This window comes from Oryzias melastigma, linkage group LG16 (assembly GCF_002922805.2).
Source record: "Oryzias melastigma strain HK-1 linkage group LG16, ASM292280v2, whole genome shotgun sequence".
Classification (NCBI taxonomy): Eukaryota; Metazoa; Chordata; class Actinopteri; order Beloniformes; family Adrianichthyidae; genus Oryzias; species Oryzias melastigma.
The window spans coordinates 17,561,963-17,580,376 of record NC_050527.1 but is presented as its reverse complement, the minus strand read 5'-3'; the positions used below and the strand labels follow the sequence as shown (position 1 = coordinate 17,580,376).

General features: G+C 41.8%; 1 protein-coding gene across 3 annotated transcripts in view; it reads left to right on the top strand.

The window, feature by feature from the left end:
• grik2 (glutamate receptor, ionotropic, kainate 2) overlaps positions 1–18,414 on the top strand; it is a 382,659-nt gene that overhangs the window by 264,660 nt on the left and 99,585 nt on the right. For all 3 annotated transcript variants that reach the window (XM_024267614.2, XM_024267615.2, XM_036215863.1), the window contains one exon: positions 2,668–2,891. In XM_024267614.2, the coding sequence (XP_024123382.1) occupies positions 2,668–2,891 (224 nt within the window). The remainder of the gene's footprint in view (positions 1–2,667; positions 2,892–18,414) is intronic.

Here is an 18,414-nt window from a genome sequence, read left to right as displayed (position 1 = left end):
GATGCTGAGTCTAGAGCTGCCAGGAAAGAGGTCTAGAGGAAGACCAAAGAGGAGGTTTATGGATGCAGTGAATGAAGACATGAAGGTGGCTGGTGTTAGAGTGGAGGATGCTGAAGACAGGCTTAGATGGAGGAAACTGATTCGCTGTGGCGACCCTTGAAGGGAAAAGCCGGAAGGAAAAGAAGAAGATTTTAGTTAAAGCAGAGACTGTCCAAACAGCATTCACATATTCAGGAGCTGCCTCCCAGTCTTTAGTAAAAGTGTGTGCCGTCTGTCATTCATTGCTCCCACTAACACAGTTACACATTTCTGCTTTTCCTCTGGTGGCACCGGGAACCTGTCTTATAGGACCTGAATGGCACTTTGTGGAGCGTAATCAAACACTTATTGAGCAGGGCTGAATCCCAGTGACTTGCACAGAGTCACATTCTGAAAAATTGTGCACAAAGTTTGACATTGCACGCAACCTTGCATGTGGAGAGCGCGGACTCTCCAGAAAGCTCAAACTCAGACGCATGCTCCATCATAGTTTCACCTGAGTGGGGAAACAGATGACACAGGACGTAGTAACGTCTCTTGACTGAACAAAGGAACGCTGCCAGACAAATCCTCTGCGTGTTTTCAGGACTGCGCGTGCGTGATAGCTCTGAAATGCTGGCTGATCTTATGCGTTTGTTGCACTAAGGTGCGTGTCTGCAGTAACTTGAGATGTGTTAACTTTATCGCCATCCACATAGTTTCCCAAGAACATGACTTACCAGAATTACTGTCTGTGACTCACCTGTTCCCCTCAAAATGTGCACAGCGTGATCGTCCGAGGGCTCGCCGCTGCTGTGTCAGTGAGAAATGGTCCGACAGTCAATCGAGCGGAGACTTTTCAAAGTTTCACAAGAACATTTGACAGATTTTGGAACTTGGTACAAACAAAAGGCTCAGCGAATTATAAGGTGTATGGACAATTTTTTGAAAAAAGCTTAGGCTTTAAGTGCAGTTTATAGTGCAGAGAATATGATACAGTTCACAATTATATCAAAAATGATCTTAGGTAATGTTAGAATAATTTTAGACATATGCCTTATGACATACATGGAAAAACACATAATGAAATGTAATTTATTTGAAAGTTATGTCCTGTAAATACTGAGCCACGCATGAAATAACAGAAAATCAAAATGGGTTATTTTAGACCCATGTTACGCATTAGAGAGGTAGAGATACAAAAACAGTTTTTACTCAAAAAGTAAGAAATCAAGTTAATTAGGGAATACTTAACTAATGAATGATAATATTAATTTATTGCAAATATATAACAAATGAAAACTCAGTCCAGTCCTTTTTTACCCTTGTTTGCATTAAAGGGTTATAGTTAAACACTTATCTTCAATCCACTGAGACACTGACCATCTGTCTGTTCAACAGCTCTGCAACCTTATCTGGAGCCTTTGCTGAGACATAGATAACAGTGTCATCAGTGTACAGCTGGCACTCAGCCTGTGTGTAGATGTTTTGGAGTTCATTGACGTAAAGACAGAACAGTAGTGGACCCAGGATTGAACTTTAAGGAACCCCCCTTTAATATTCACTAGGAGCCAATATGGTGCCATTGATTTTTACACTCTGTATCCTAGACTCCAGATATGTAGAACCAGGTGAGACCAGGAGTAAACCAGGTGAGAGCTTGTTAAGAAACAGTCTTGTAGTTGAAAAGAACGAGAAAGTAAAGGTCCTGTAGAACTTCCAGATACAGACTGACAGGATGGTAATGATTAACCAACTAGATGGTGGATGAAGAACACAGGAAAACTCTTGTGGTGGATGTCACAGTACCAAATGATGGTAACATCAAGAAGAAGGGGCATGAGACACTAGAATAAAAAGGAAAATAAAATTAGAAACTAGACAAATGCCAGGAACCCAAGAGAAGTGAAGAATGTTTGGAAGGAGAAGAACACACCATCATCAGCGTGTTCTACCATCAGGTAGCTGTTCCTGCTACCATCAGGAACACACTACACCTGACAGCGTAGTGTGTTCCCATAGTTTACCTTGGTCCCAGCTCTCTGCAGGTCATTCCTTTGGTCCCCTGAGTGGTTCTGGGACTTTTGCTGACGGTCGTTGACCCCATAGGGTGAGACTTTGCGCAAAGCCCCAGACTGAAAAAGATGATTAGTAGTCCTTCTTGCTTTCCATTTTTAAATGATTGCATTTGATTTCTGGCCAACAATCTGCTTACCTTTACCAGATTAAGATTTTTCTGCTCCACCTTTTTTTCTCAGGTTTTCTCATCAGTTAATAAACAGTGAACTGCTTTGGATTTTATGTCATCTGTTCATATATAAATCACAGTATAATCTCAGTTACCTTAAACTGGTTTCCTTTTTGTTTGTGTAGAGAGAGAATAACATGCATCATTCTTTTCCCCAAAAGGTCCTCCTCATCTGTCTCACTTTGAAGCACATAAGACATAGCTTTGATTTAAACTGACAGTGAAGTGTCGTTCGAATATTAGGGGATGGAAGAGATGGAAAAAACTGCCCTAAATTTCTTGCTAAGTGCTTTTAGACAGACTCTGGAGTGTGTAAAGATTCATTTTTCTTAATTTGATTGCTTCTAAATGTTTCCTTTGATGTAATTTAAGCCTGCTTTCCTTTTCTCTTGTTTTTCCAGAGAGCTGATCTGGCAGTGGCTCCCCTTGCCATCACATACGTGCGTGAGAAGGTTATAGACTTCTCTAAGCCCTTCATGACGCTGGGGATAAGTATCCTGTACCGCAAGCCAAATGGGACCAACCCCGGGGTCTTCTCCTTCCTCAGCCCTCTTTCGCCTGATATCTGGATGTATATTCTGCTGGCTTACTTGGGTGTCAGTTGTGTGCTGTTTGTCATAGCCAGGTAACATGTCACTTCAAGAAATAACAGCTCTTCACTTAAAACATGCTTAGCTGAGCCTACTTGGGTCAACAGTCTTTTGATCGTATTGAAGGTCTTAGATCAGCAGTTGTCAACAAAACACCAAACTCTTGATTCCGTGGTGTGTTCAGGGGTTGGGACATGAGAAGTATTACATTAAATATGACTTTTTTCACTTAGCAGGCATGAGAAATGAATAGTTTTGTGCAAAATGCCTTGGCATTGCTTTAGGATCTGTCTTCTACTCACACTACTGATGCCAAGGAAAAGATGAATGATGGTAGTGTCACCAACACACACAGACCAGGCATGTGAGCTCACTTTCCATGTGTCTGTGGATTATTTTTGATTGTCTGAGGTGTGTGATGATTAATTTTGGCCACTGATTGGGTTTTTTTTTTGGTTCTAGTGCCAAAGCGGTTCTTTGGTTTTGGTTCCTAATCTGTGCCAATTTTGGTACTTCAGTAACAAAATTTAATGGCTACATATTCCCAAATCAACACATTCTCATCCCCTAAGTCACATATTGATGCAGGGTTAAGACCTCTGTGTCAAAAATTGACATTATGGGTGTGGTCATTTTTTTGACGTGCTGTTCCTATTAAATCAGAGCTCCCAACCTCTGAGCCGCAAACCGGTCGCCCGCCACTCTTTTACTGTGATTTCGCTGCTCGCCGCCTGTCAAACATGTGATCCTAAGCTAGACACCGCGGCTGAGGGGACGCAGTGTTTGCAGGGTTACCGGGGCTTTGATCTTACTCGGGCGGGGGGGTCTAGATGACACCCGCTTCCACTGCTTCTGTGTCTCTGTGACTGAGCTTGAAGGTTGTCCAGCATTAACCTGGGGTGGGGGGGGTGGGGGGGTGGAGAGCTTTTTTATTATTGTCTCGACGAAAATAAGTAAAACATCACAGTTCAGGAGACCCCAGCAGGCTGCCCCCTCCCCACAGCAGCTGTCTGCCGGCGTATTGAGCGAGCTCCACTGAAGTCCGAAGGCTGGCCACAGCCAGACAGCCACCGAGCCGCAACAGGACAAAAACGCTCGTATTAGATTAGTATTTTATCCGCTGATCGGGTCACTGAAAACGTGATGTGTCAAAAGCTGAGTTCCTGATTGGCTGATGCGACGCAGCGGCCTGTCAAACTTCTGTGATCTGCTGTGAAATGCAGCCAGACATTCAAGTGCGTGCTCGTGGTCGCCCCGTCAACAGTCTTATATGAGCCCGCCCACTATCACAGGAAAGGCGGAAGGATTGACTAGAACTTCAGCATACTGAACAGAGTAGAAGTGGGTGACATTTCCTAAGACAAACAGACCTTCAATGAAACTAATTGCAGCAGCTTCTTTCAGTTTCAGTAGAACGGCATAAATCATAGCGGTTCCTACTTGGAACTGAATTTTGGTGCCCAACACTGGTGATGGTCAATGAAAAAGGCGGGACCACTTGCGTTTTTAAACGGTTCGGTTTTATAGTGAATATTGTTGCATCCCTTATATATATATATATATATATATATATATATATATATATATATATATATACATATACACATTTTTTTTCTTGCTTGTCAGTTGGAAAATGTTTCATGTGAAGCACTTTCATTGGAAAAAGTTCTCTACAAATAAAGTTTGATTTAAGTAATATGTAATAAGGATGTACATATATATGTGTGTACATCCTTATGACATAAATATATATATATATATAAGAATGTTGTCTGTACTATGTAACGAGCGGTGGATGACATAACAGATAACAGGGCTGAACACACCTGAACCAGGTAATCAGTCATGAGTAGGGACTCAAACAATTACCTGGTTCAGGTGTGTCCAGCCAATAAGAACATGCCAGTGCAGGGTATATTGGAAAACATGCAGGAAGGTGGCTCTTGAGGACCAGAGTTCCCTACCCCTGTGTTAAGTTAAAGTCTCATAATTTGTCACACACCTAGGTCTGTGAAATTTACTCTCCACATTTGACTCATCCCTTGGGGTAGTGGTGAGCTGCAGACACAGCCGCGCTTTGGAAACATTTGGTGGTTTAACTCCCCAATACAACACTGGGTCCCATCTTTAGAGTCTTTGGTATGACTTGGCTGGGACTTGAACTCACAATCTTCCAATCTCAGGGCGGACACTCTACCGCAAGGCAACTGAGCTGGTGTGTGCAAATGTGGGCTTGTGGATGTAGAGCTATACAATTACAGATTAACCTAGAAATGAGTGCCCAATCCTATACTGAACTCAACCTATCGATTTGCTTCATTGTGATGTCTCCCTCCTGCTTGTAGATCACTCCCAGCAGTAAAGAAAGACTATAGGGTTAGAGATTTTATGTTTTTGGACTATCATAAGGAAGGAAGCTTTTAATTAAAAGCTGTTGAGAGCAATCTGAACATTTCATCAGTGTTGGACTTATCCGACAGTGAGGCTGAAAGCTGCTGTTTCATGTTGCTGTCTCTCTGTTTATAGTTAATCATAGTTTATTAATTCATATGTTGCCAAAAAACGACCTTAATCAAACAAGACGCCACACTTTCAAAGCTCAAAAAACAATAAAACAAGAGCTAAAGGTTTAAAAGTATAAATAAGTAACATAAAAATCTAAAAACACCAGAAAACACATTCTGATTATATACACTTAGGCAACTTATAAAGAAGACATTTTTATGTGCAATGGATTGTGGTCAATATCAGTCAGCGCTGATGCACACTGGTTTTTCACAGAGACTTCTGTAAAATTCTCAGGGCTTTAGATTTTGGAATTACAGATTTGGACACCCCAACAAAATGGCAAACGCCCAATTCAGTGCACCGAATAGAGGTGAATTCTGACACAACCTGTAAATACATGTATTGATAAAATAACTATGATTTGAATCTTCTGTGTATACCCATGGGTCTTCAGGTTACCCACCACTTGTCGAACAGTATCCACAAGGTTTATACAGATACATGCATTATCATTACAAAATATTATTGCCTTATCTACACAGTAATTACAGGGGAAATAGCAACAGGGTCAAACTGGAGCTTTTTCTCACAGATCTAATTTTGCACAATAACTGTGCACTTTATTTTATTTTTTTAAAGCTCAGCATGTTTTCTTTTGGATGGAAGCATCTCAGTGTACACCACAGGAGGGTGAAGGGTTACTTAACCCTGTCCCACACCAAGTGTGCGTTATTAACTGAGGAGAAACCAGTGGTTTGTGCTCTTGCTTCACCGTGAGAAGATCCAAACCCAGGCTGGGACTTTTCTGTGAGAAGGTGATGGTCTCCCGGTGCGTGGATGGGTTTTCTCTGAGCACTCCCACTTCCTCCCATGTTCCTAAAACATGGTCCATTGATTATTCTAAAGTGTTCCTATGTGTGAGTGAGTCACCCAGTTACCCTGAAGGGGATACAGGAGTTAAGAATGGATGGATGGATGGATATTCTATATTCATCTTCCTACTGTAGGCAGTGGCAAAGATTTAAAATCACTTGGTTTCAGGGACTGACTGATGCAACACTGGTTCTTTTCTGTATATTGCTAATAACAGCGTGTATGTGTTACCTGGATGTATTGGCCTTTTTTAAAAACCTTTAATACCCTCGAAGCAGCTCTTGCTCTCAGATCAAAACCTCCTTTAAAGGTCATTTTGGGTTAAGCTGAGCAGTTGTGAGTGTCTGGCTTTACTCTGGTCAGTCACAACAGTAAAAATGTTTTCACACTGACTCTGGTGCTTTTTAAAAATATTTTATCCTTCATTATTGGAAATTAACCAGGTATGTGGGACACTAGGAGGATGTCTCCCTCACTGAGTCATCACTTTAAAATCTTCAGATAAGGTTTTGATCAATTGTTCTTTTGGGACTGAATCCACAATTTAGAAAATCAGAAAACTGGCCCTACTAATACGGGGTCCTGGCTTTAACTGCTGTTTGAAGAAAAAGAAGAGGTAAAATGTATGTTAACTTTAACATTTTTGGGCTCTTATGTAGCCTCAGCCCAACAATTTTATGGTTAACTCACTCACCTTTTCCAATGTTACTGGCAATATGATTACATAAGGGAAAGAAAAGCAGCAACTGTCATCTAAGTTGGCTCAGAATATGCATCTCACTGTTTAAGTTCCCTCTCAGCAAACATATGGGTAAGTCTAGCGTTTCCCTCACTTTATGCTCATATTTGTCTACCATTTCACATACTGGGGTTTAGATGCATGTTTAGCCAGAGTCTAGCCCACAACTCCTGCTGAACCTGAAAAATGAGAAATGTAAAGTTGAATTTCAGTCTGTGAGAAGAGATGTAGAGCTTCCTTTCTTCTGTTACAACACCTGCTCTGAAAATGTTTTCTGTAACAGCTTCAGCATGCTAACTCACTTCAGTCAACCTATATTCAGTGCAGGACCAAAAAAAACTATCCATACACCTGAGTTGCAGGTCCTGCAGTGCCCTGATCACGGATCTATTTTCTGACGGTTCGGTCCTCTAGTTTGTCCTTCATTTTTACAGAACACAGAAGTTATAAGTATTAGTAACTCAGTGCTTCACAGAAGCTTCCAGCATTGAAGCAGTGAAGACATGAAGCAAAGCAGATCAACAAAGCTTCACATCCCTGCTGTTCAGAGCCATGTGTTCCATGATATTTGAAGCATCTGTAGCATTTCACTTGTATGTGGATAAGAAAATGATCACAAACCAGAGCAACCTGTCCAAAGAGTCTCTGTAAATATCAGTATTTTTTATTTATACTGCTCATAATATCTGATGATTTTATCTAATTAAAATTTGTTTATTGAACTGTTTAAATTAGCTTTTATATTTTATTCTTTGTGACATTTCATTGGTTTAAAAATATTAGAAATTTTCCAAAACAATAAATTACAAAGGATCTTCCTACCATTATAGAGTAGCATTGGATATGGAGTGAAGCCATTCAGCCAAAGCTCTGAAATGAAGCTCACTGGAGGGGTGATCTTTAAGAAACCCCTTTACACAAAATGCTAAGCCTCGTGTCCACTGAGTACTCCGGTACAGTACAATACGGTCTGCTATTTTGAGCGTTTCCATTGTTAGATGGATCCATTAAAAAGTTCCGACCCTTCTCTCTTGAGGGCCCTCATCGGCTGTAGGTCCATAGAAAGAGAAAACAGGGCGGGGCCGCTGAGCCCACCCATTGATTGGCAAAAAATGACGACATTAGAAAGCACCAATATAGCGCTAAGCTAGCGATTCAGTTTTCCACTTTACGGCAATCTTCTTTCAAACAACATTAAATTCCTGTCAGAATCACCCTGCTTATTTATTTTATTTTTTTTTAACTTATCCTGTCCAACAGCTGAGCAAAGAGATGTGGGCTGAGAGCCTCTGGGCAGATTTTACTGTCACAACAGGGATTTATTGAGTATTAACCCCTGTTGTATTCAATGCTAAACTTTATTTATATAGATTATGTTTTATTTTATTTTATTTTTTCTTTGTTTTTGGACCGGAAGAAGAAGATGGCAACAGAGGGAAGCAACAGGACTAAGTAACAAACTAGAATGGGCGGGGCCTGTCTACACAGACACTCTATAGTTACACACACACCTGTTGGCCAAAATAGTCTCTACATTTAAACTAGTCATAATGTGCACAATGCAACTGTAACTGCAGCTTATTTTCATTTCTCCATTTGTGGTTTCACTTATTCGTGGATTTATTTTTCCAATCATGTGACTCCTCCGTTTTGTCACAAAAACTCTGACAACTCAAGACACTGGAATGAAGTTTTTACTTCCGAAAGTGCAGGAGGGCTGTGGGAATTTCCATGAAAAGGAGCGCAGCTGAAAAGCACACCAGCCTGTCCGCTACGCACCCTCAGGCGCTCGCAGTCTCACACCAAGATTCAGCTCCAAAATCAGCTCCAAAATTTCCTGATAACCGTGGATAAGTATCATCCAGAACAGGTGTTTATTATGGATGAAACCAGATCATTCTGGATACAGAGATGTGCTCTTGCACTTAACTGATGCAGAAGGAAACACACGTTTTTTTTCTTTTTTTACAGCACAGAGAGACGCAGTGACAGTCCTCGTGAAAAATTCACAGTTTATTGTTCTGGATAAAAAAAAACTCTTTTCCGGTTCACGAGCAAGCAGATGCGTGTCTTCAACTCTCCTCAACTCTTCGTCTTTTCAAAATTCATTTACAAGCAACTGTGATCACAAAGCTACTGCAAAACAGCAATAATTCTGCAATAAGGAGAGTTCAACATGGGACAGAAGAAAAATCTGGAAGCCGACTTGATGGAGCTTAAAGCTGCACTAGCCAACATCCAGTCTAAACTAATTCCACTGCTTCTAATGAATGCTAACATATCAACACAGATGGAGCTTGATGCTAAGCTATCACCACTGCTACAACCCGTGGAAGATTTCCGACAGGAAAAGGCACGTAGCAAACAACGAGATAATCAGCAAGATCTCCTGGAGAGAACAATGAACGACGTGGATCAACAAGTAAGAATGAACAACATCATTCTCACTGGACGTCAATTCAAACCTCGGACTCGGCCTGGTGCAACTAATGTTAGCACGGACGCTAACAGAGCTGTTGGAGATGCTAATGAGTCTGTGGAGAATCAAATTGGATTATTTCTCACATCTAAATTGATTTCCTTTGATCTAAATACTGTTGAGGTCTGTCATCCGCTTTCTCAGAGAAAGAATTTGGATAAAGAAGTGATCCTGATCAGGTTTGTGAATCAAAAGCACAAGATAGCTCTGATGAAACAACGAAAACACCTGAAGGGTTCGGCTCTTTATCTAAATGATCATCTGTCAAACTATCACGCCGATATAGCAAAACACAGTACACTCCAACAGAAGAGAAAACAGAACCAAGGAACTTGGTTGCAGAACTCCAGGATCTTTGTCAAACCACTCGGTCCACCAGACCTGACTGAACCACTGGAGATCAAAAGCATAAAAGACTTCACGAACTGTGGGATTATGGATGTCTGAGCCTTTAATTGATGCAAAATAAGTGTGAAATATGATTTCAAGAAAACAACGCCCAGAATCTACCACTTCTGAAGGTGAACTTTGACCTGATTTTCAGCTGACCTTGAGGACAATTCACTCATACCAGCTGTAGGACAGTCTGCAGTCATAACAACGACGTTAAGAAGGATTACATGGCCTTAAATCTGTGGATAGTCTTGGTTTCCTAACCTGTGATGCATCACTAATTCTGCACATATTCTAGATTTTTTTTTTCTTTTTCCTTCTTTCTCCTAAATTGTGATCGATTACTTCTTCTTTTCCTTTCGGCTCTTCCCTTCAGGGGTCGCCACAGTGAATCAGTTTCCTCCATCTAAGCCTGTCTTCAGCATCCTCCACTCTAACACCAGCCACCTTCATGTCTTCATTCACTGCATCCATAAACCTCCTCTTTGGTCTTCCTCTAGACCTCTTTCCTGGCAGCTCTAGACTCAGCATCCTTCTACCAATATATTCACTGTCTCTCCTCTGAACATGTCCAAACCATCTCAGTCTGGCCTCTCTGACTTTATCTCCAAAACCTCTAACATGTGCTGTCCCTCTGATGTATTCATTCCTGATCCTATCCATCCTGGTCACTCCCAAAGAGAACCTCAGCATCTTCATCTCTGCTACCTCCAGCTCTGCTTCCTGTCTTTTCTTCAGTCCCACTGTTTCTAGTCCAAACAACATGGCTGGTCTCACCACAGTCTTGTACACCTTTCCTTTCATTTGTGCTGAAACTCTTCTGTCACACATCACACCTGACACTTTTCTCCACCCATTCCAACCTGCTTGCACTCTCCTCTTCACTTCTTTTCCACACTCTCCATTACTCTGTACTGTTGACCCTAAATACTTAAACTCCTCCACCTTCTTTATCTCTTCTCCCTGTAACCTCACTCTTCCACTCTGGTTCCTCTCATTCACACACATGTACTCTGTCTTACTGCGGCTAACCTTCATTCCTCTCCTTTCCAGGGCAAACCTCCACCTCTCTAACTCCACCTCCACCTGTTCCCTGCTCTCACTACAAATCACAATATCATCTGCAAACATCATAGTCCATGGTGATTCCTGTCTAACCTCATCCGTCAGTCTGTCCATCACCATTGCAAACAGGAAGGGGCTCAGAGCTGATCCCTGATGTAATCCCACCTCCACCTTGAACTCCTCTGTCACCCCTACAGCACACCTCACCACTGTCTTACAGCCCTCATACATGTCCTGCACTGCTCGGACATACTTCTCTGTCACTCCAGACTTCCTCATACAATACCATAGTTCCTCTCTGGGCACTCTGTCATAAGCTTTCTCCAGATCTACAAAGACACAGTGGAGCTCTCTCTGACCTTCTCTGTACTTCTCTATCAACATCCTCAAAGCAAATGTTGCATCTGTAGTGCTCTTTCTTGGCATGAAACCATACTGCTGCTCACAAATGTTCACTTCTGCTCTTAGTCTGGCTTCCACTACTCTTTCCCACACCTTCATTGTATGGCTCATCAGCTTTATTCCTCTGTAGTTACCACAACTCTGCACATCTCCCTTATTCTTAAAAATGGGCACCATCACACTTCTCCTCCATTCCTCAGGCATCTTCTCACCACCTAAGATCCTGTTGAACAACCCGGTCAAAAACTCCACTGCCATCTCTCCTAGACACTTCCATACCTCCACAGGTATATCATCAGGACCAAGTGCCTTTCCACTCTTCATCCTCTTCAAAGCCCCTCTCACTTCACCTTTACTAATCTTTCTTACTTCCTGCTCCACAACCGTCACCTCTTCTACTCTTTGTTCTCTCTCATTCTCTTCATTCATCAACTCTTCAAAGTATTCTTTCCATCTTTCCATTACACCACTGACACCTGTCACCACATTACCATTCCTATCCTTGATCACCCTAACCTGCTGCATGTCCTTCCCATCTCGATCTCTCTGCCTTGCTAGTCTGTACAGGTCAGTCTCTCCCTCCTTACTACCCAACCTAGCGTACAAGTCATCATAAGCTCTTTGTTTGGCCTTTGACACCTCTACTTTCACCTTACGCTGCATCTCCCTGTACTCCTGTCTACTCTCCTCAGTCCTCTCAGTGTCCCACTTCTTCTTAGCTAGTCTCTTACTCCGTATACACTCCTGCACCTCCTCATTCCACCACCAAGTCTCCTTATCAACTCTCTTTCCTGATGACACACCAAGTACACTCCTACCTGTCTCCCTGATCACATTAGCTGTAGTTATCCAGTCATCTGGGAGTACCTCCTGACCACCCAGAGCCTGTTTCAACTGTTTCTTAAAAGTCATGCAACAATCTTCTTTTTTCAGCTTCCACCAGTTTGTCCTCTTCTCTGCCTTTGCCCTCTCTTTCTTCATCTTCTTCACCACCAGAGTCATTCTACACACCACCATCCTGTGCTGTCTGGAAACACTCTCACCAACCACTACTTTACAGTCACTGATCTCCTTCAGATTACACCGTCTACACAAGATGTAGTCTATCTGTGTGCTTCTACCTCCACTCTTATAGGTCACTCTATGTTCCTGTCTCTTCTCAAAGAATGTATTCACTATCGCCATTTCCATCTTTTTTGCAAAATCAACCACCATCTGTCCTTCTACATTCCTCTCCTGGATACCAAACCTGCCCATCACCTCCTCATCACCTCGGTTTCCTGCACCAACATGACCATTGAAATCTGCACCAATGACAACTCTCTCATTTCCAGGGATGCTCATCATCACTTCATCAAGATCCAACCAGAACTTCTCCTTCTCTTCCAGCTCACATCCTACCTGTGGGGCATACCCACTGACAACATTGAACATGACACCCTCCATTTCTATCTTCAGACTCATCACTCTATCTGACACTCTTTTTACCTCCACAACACTCCTAACAAACTCCTCCTTTAGGATAACTCCTACTCCATTTCTCTTCCCATCTCCACCATGATAGAACAACTTGAACCCTGCTCCTAAACTTCTAGCCTTGCTACCTTTCCACCTGGTCTCCTGGACACACAGTATGTCTACCTTTCTCCTCTGCATCATGTCCACTAACTCTCTACCCTTTCCTGTCATAGTTCCAACATTCAAAGTCCCAACTCTCAGTCCAACACTAGTGACTTTCCTCTTCTCTCTCTCCCTACGAACCCGCCTTCCTCCTCTCCTTCTTCCACCAACAGTAGTCCAATTTCCACCAGCACCCTGTCGGTGAACAGCACCGATGGCGGTCGTTGTTAACCCGGGCCTCGACCGATCCGGTATGGATTTCGTAGGTCTGATTCGCATATTTGATTTGGCAAGATTTTACGTCGGATGCCCTTCCTGACACAACCCTCTGTATTTATCCGGGCTTGGGACCGGCACAATGAGACCCTGGCTTGGGCCCCCTCGTGGCTACATTAAAGTGTGATATATGACTGATTTTCTCCTCTGAACACAGTTTACACGAATTGTTTTTTTGTGATTAGTATATTTTTAGTTTTTCTTCTTATTTTTGCATTGAATAATGTAGATGATTATTCTTTCTGTTGATAACCAATGATTGTCATCAGGGAAGGTAATTTGCATTGATCTGTGCCGGGAGTTCAGATGATTATTTACTATCTGGATATGCTTTGGAATTTTGGTGCTGGTTGGTGCGGGTGATTTTTTCCTGGTGACGATGGTCTGAATATGCTTGGATTTTATGGATTAATTATTGTAAATGTCTTTTTTGATGATAATAATCATCTGAGAATATTTAGATTGTTGGTACTGATTAATGGGCTGCACGGTGGCGCAGTGGTTAGCGCTCTTGCCTCACAGCGAGAAGGCCCCGGTTCGACTCCCGGCTGGGACCTTTCTGTGTGGAGTTTGCATGTTCTCCCCGTGCATGCGTGGGTTTTCACCGGGGACTCCGGCTTCCTCCCACCGTCCAAAAACATGCTTCATAGGTTCATTGGTGACTCTAAATTGCCCCTAGGAGTGAATGTGGGAGTGAATGGGTGTGTGATTGAGGCCCTGCGACAGACTGGCGACCTGTCCAGGGTGTACCCCGCCTTCGCCCATCAGTAGCCGGGATAGGCTCCAGCACCCCCGCGACCCCGAAAGGGACGAAGCGGTTAAGAAGATGGATGGATGGATGGATGGTACTGATTAATATAACTGAGTTGTCTGTGGATGTTTGTAGGGTATAAATATGTGATAGTAAGTCCTGATGTTGATAATTCATGTAGAGAAAATGGTATGGTTAAGCCGGGGCGCGATTATATAAGTTTGTTTCGTCCCACTCCCTTTTAAGTGATTAACTTGTGATTTATTATGTAAGATGTTATTTTATGTAATATTACCTGATTGCTTGAAATAAACCATTTCATTCATTCTTTCATGTTGAGCAATACTCCAATGTCCTTTAATAAATGTTTACAAAGCACAATCCGAAGTTTTTTTGAGTAGTATGGATTGGTAACAGACATTCTTGGGAGGTTGGGGAGTGAGACGGAGATCAGGGCCTCTTTGTATTGATGGGTTTGCGGAGGTCTCTGGCCCATAACCCCAGGGAATAAGGGGGGAGCACTGTATACACGATGTACGAAAAACAAACCAAGAAAAAGATGAGCTGCTGGATGAGGTATGACAATGATGCAAAGACATGCTAGTGGTCTACAGCACGCATGCACCATGAAAACAAACCACCCAGTAGAACAGAGGTTTAACTGAGTGGAAACACTCACCAGAATTAACTGGTCCGTACCGTACAACTCCTTACCAGACTGGACCGTACTGGACCTCTCAGTGGAAACGAGGCTTAAAAGAATCCTGCTGCTTCTCCGTATGATAAGGAAATTACAGCCTTCATCACCTGTCTGCTAACACATGTTTACCACTCACCAATTCTCTGATAAAACAACATTCCAACAGATTTAAAGAGAAGCGGAGGGGAAACTTTGTGATATGATCAATAAGAAGATCTATGGCCAAATCCAAATTCCTCCCCTGCCCCTACATTTAGCCCTCCAAACAGAGGCTTACGGAAAAATAGTATCTTTAAATTCAGACGTTAATACCACTCGATGACATCATCAATAGTTCCCAGTCATCTACGTTAGGGCGGAGCTGCCAGCACTCAGAAAATACACATCAGTTTTATTTCTGCTAAAGTCTTTATTTCTGATAATAAAAGCCTCATATTGACATACAATGTTCACTCAGCGAGTAAATAAATATTTAATCAAATATTAGAGCTTCCATAGTTTTTAAATTTAGTTTGTCACAAAAAGCAGACTACCAATGCATTGTGATGGCAACAGACCACGCCCCAATATAGCGCTGCAACAGCAGAAATGTACAAACTTCCTGTAAATCAATTATCTGATACGATCAGACCTTCACGTTGTCATTTTAAGAACACACACATGAAAGACAACGCAAGAACTCCAGAAAACGGTCCTGGTCCTTGTGTGCTAGACACTCTAAACCAAAAACCTCTGTGCTTACCTGCAAAGTGACAGCTCGTAAACTGTGACCCAAAGTCCAGCAGACGCAGCAGAAGTCAACGCTCAGAGCCCCTCCTGCCACATATCCGCTCAACAAAACTCTCAGAGTGATAACCCGTGGAGGTCCAATAAGGACGCAAAGAAGCACAAAAGGAGACGCAATTTTTTGCAATCGACTTCAAAAACCTTGACAACAAAATAATCTGATGGAGAGGAATCATCACAGGACAGGAATCACATTTTAATAGAGAAAAATCAGGCTGAGAACCGTGAACTGTGTGCTAAAGTGTGTGCTAGCAACTCACAAATAACATGCTAGTTTGGTTGTTAGATGTATGTTTTTATTAATATTTCATGTTTTTTAAACATAGCGGATGTTAATCACACATATTCACGCTCAACCTGCACAAAAACTGATGTAAATTTATGTGGGCAACACGTAAAATGTGCGGTCAAGATGCACGTTGCTGCATTCCTGGGCTGACAAAGTAGCATGCAGCTACTTTAAGAGCCTATGAGGTTAACTATTGTGCTATTGTGGTTGGTTGCACTTTTTTTTTTTTTGGTTAAGAAAGTGAAATTGAGTTTGCAGATTATTTTCTAAATCCGTGTTGAGCTTCTTCCTTGCTTGCACAGACCAGAGGAAGCCAAACTAGAAAATGCAGCGCTAACGCTAGCTTTCTGCTCAGTGACATAGACACAGCAGAGAGCAGATGTTAGTGAAGGAGCTGTGGATGTAAACTTTAACCTGCCACAACATTTACTGCTATTATCTCTGTGTTTGAATCTTAACAGTTTAGCAGGTGTATTTGATGTTATCATCCATGTTCTTAAGTTTAAAAAATTTTTCTTGTATCATCTAAAGATACTAGCTGGAGCTTTATTCTCAAAGTACTATGAAATCGTCTATTTGAAGGTAAAATTTGAATGCAATTGAGATGTTTTTACCATGTATGTCATCCAAAAATAATAAAAGTTGTAGTTTCATTTAAAATGTGGTAAAGGGTGGGGATTTTTTAGCACTTTTGGAGTTTTATTAGGGAAAAGACTGTTACTAAACTTTCTCAGTCATTCGTACCATTGAACTTCATCAATCTCCCTCCTTTCTGGACTTGGATGACGAGCATTTACAAGCTCAGTTATAGAGATTTTAGCACAGAGGCAAAATCAAAAATTGCGGATATTTCGAAGCTGTTCATTTGACAGAAATGCATTAGCTGTAGCAGTAGAAGGTGCAATTCTTGCACTATTTACAGATTAATCTTAATAGATAATAAATATTTAAATATACCACAAGATCAATCATTTCCCAAGCTTTGAGCCGTATTTTATAAAAATCGGTTCAGAAATGAGAGAGTTAGCCCGATTTTTGTGGTTGATGTCTGCCTGTCCTCCATTGAAACAGCAGCGTTCTGCTGCCATGACTCCATGCATAGCAATGGCGTCTGAACATGCACGTCTCTGTCTATAGCAGAGAATTAAAAAGGGCCAATCCAGTAATATATATCAATGGACAAAAAGAATCCACCATGTCAAAGGGCACTTTGATGCTCAATTTAAAGTGTTCAATAGCATTGAAGCTTTGGTGAGCTGGCTCAGGGGTCACATCTCACAGGTGTGGGTTGCGACTCACGAGACATGAGTCAACTGAGTCACCGAAGTGGGTCGGAACCATTTGCTGAGTTTTCTGCGTCTCGTTTTTGTTACACTGCCAATGTTAGCTTGTGGTTGTGAGGGGCTGTAAGCTAGCAGGAGAGCGTGTAAACAGATGGATGATGGGAAGTGGGGGCAGGCTTACTCCACACCAATGATCCTGCCACATCTCACTCAGATCTTGTTCAAATGTTTTCTAGAAGTTCTCCTTTATCAACCGACAGTGATAATTTACTAGTGAAAAGTTTTATTCTTGTTTTTCTAGCTCTGTTTGTACAATTGTAACACAGCAGTAAACAGACATCTATACCATTCCAATATGGCGTCCAACATAGACAACAGCTAGCATGTTATCTCTAGTGATATATAACTCATTGGTTTGAAGTACCAATAGCAAAGCAGACAACAGCGTGGCTGTGACTCGTTTGAAATAAACGAGTCTTTAAGAGAAACAAAACAAGCAAGACAACTTCACTAAAAAAGACTCATTTTGTTTTGCAGACAACTGGACTTAATTGGCTCACACTTTGAGAAGATTGCTAATCGTATTGAATTTGTTGATCAAGCACCCTTTTTGTTAACATTCAGAACATGATGCATTTTTAACAAAGGATGGCACCATTCCCTCATGAAGCTTTCACATGCTGCCTTTGCTTTCAGCTGTTTTTCAAAAGTTATCAGCAACACTGTGTTTGCTTGTTATTGTCTGCATGTGTCTATTTGTGTCTGTTTGTGTGTGTGCTTCTGTGTGTCTGGAGTCTAGCTTGTGTTGTGTGGTTGGCAGTTTCTATTGTGTCTGTGTGCGTAGGTGGTAGTCCATGTGTCTGAGTTGGAGTCAGTTTGTGTGTTTGCTTGTGCCTCTCTTTGTGTGTTATTGCTCTCCACCTGAGGGGGTATTAACACCAGTTTCAGACCTGCTTTTCTAAGGATGGTCTTCGCATGAATTCAAATGGCTGCTGCACTGATATGATCGAGAATGAAAGGAGCACCACAGACTTTATGTGTCATCTGAAGAATCACGCTGGGAATCATTCAACTGGCTAAAAGGCTTAGTCTTCAGCTAAAAATGTAATACCACATGGAAAAGTATTTGCACCCTTCTTTACTGGCTGCAGAATGAAACCCCTCGAGTTGTCTGCTGAAAGAGGCTGTGACATTTGCTGTCAAATACCAGCAGCAGTGATGGTGGTGATTGATAAAACACAAAAGAGGAGAAGAAGTTAGCATATGACCTGCATTGCAGTGTTCATTACCATGTTGAAGCATTGGTTTCTCATTCAATTCAATTCAATTCAATTCAATTTTATTTATATAGCCCAATATCACAAATTCAATTTGCCTCATTGGGCTTCATGCCT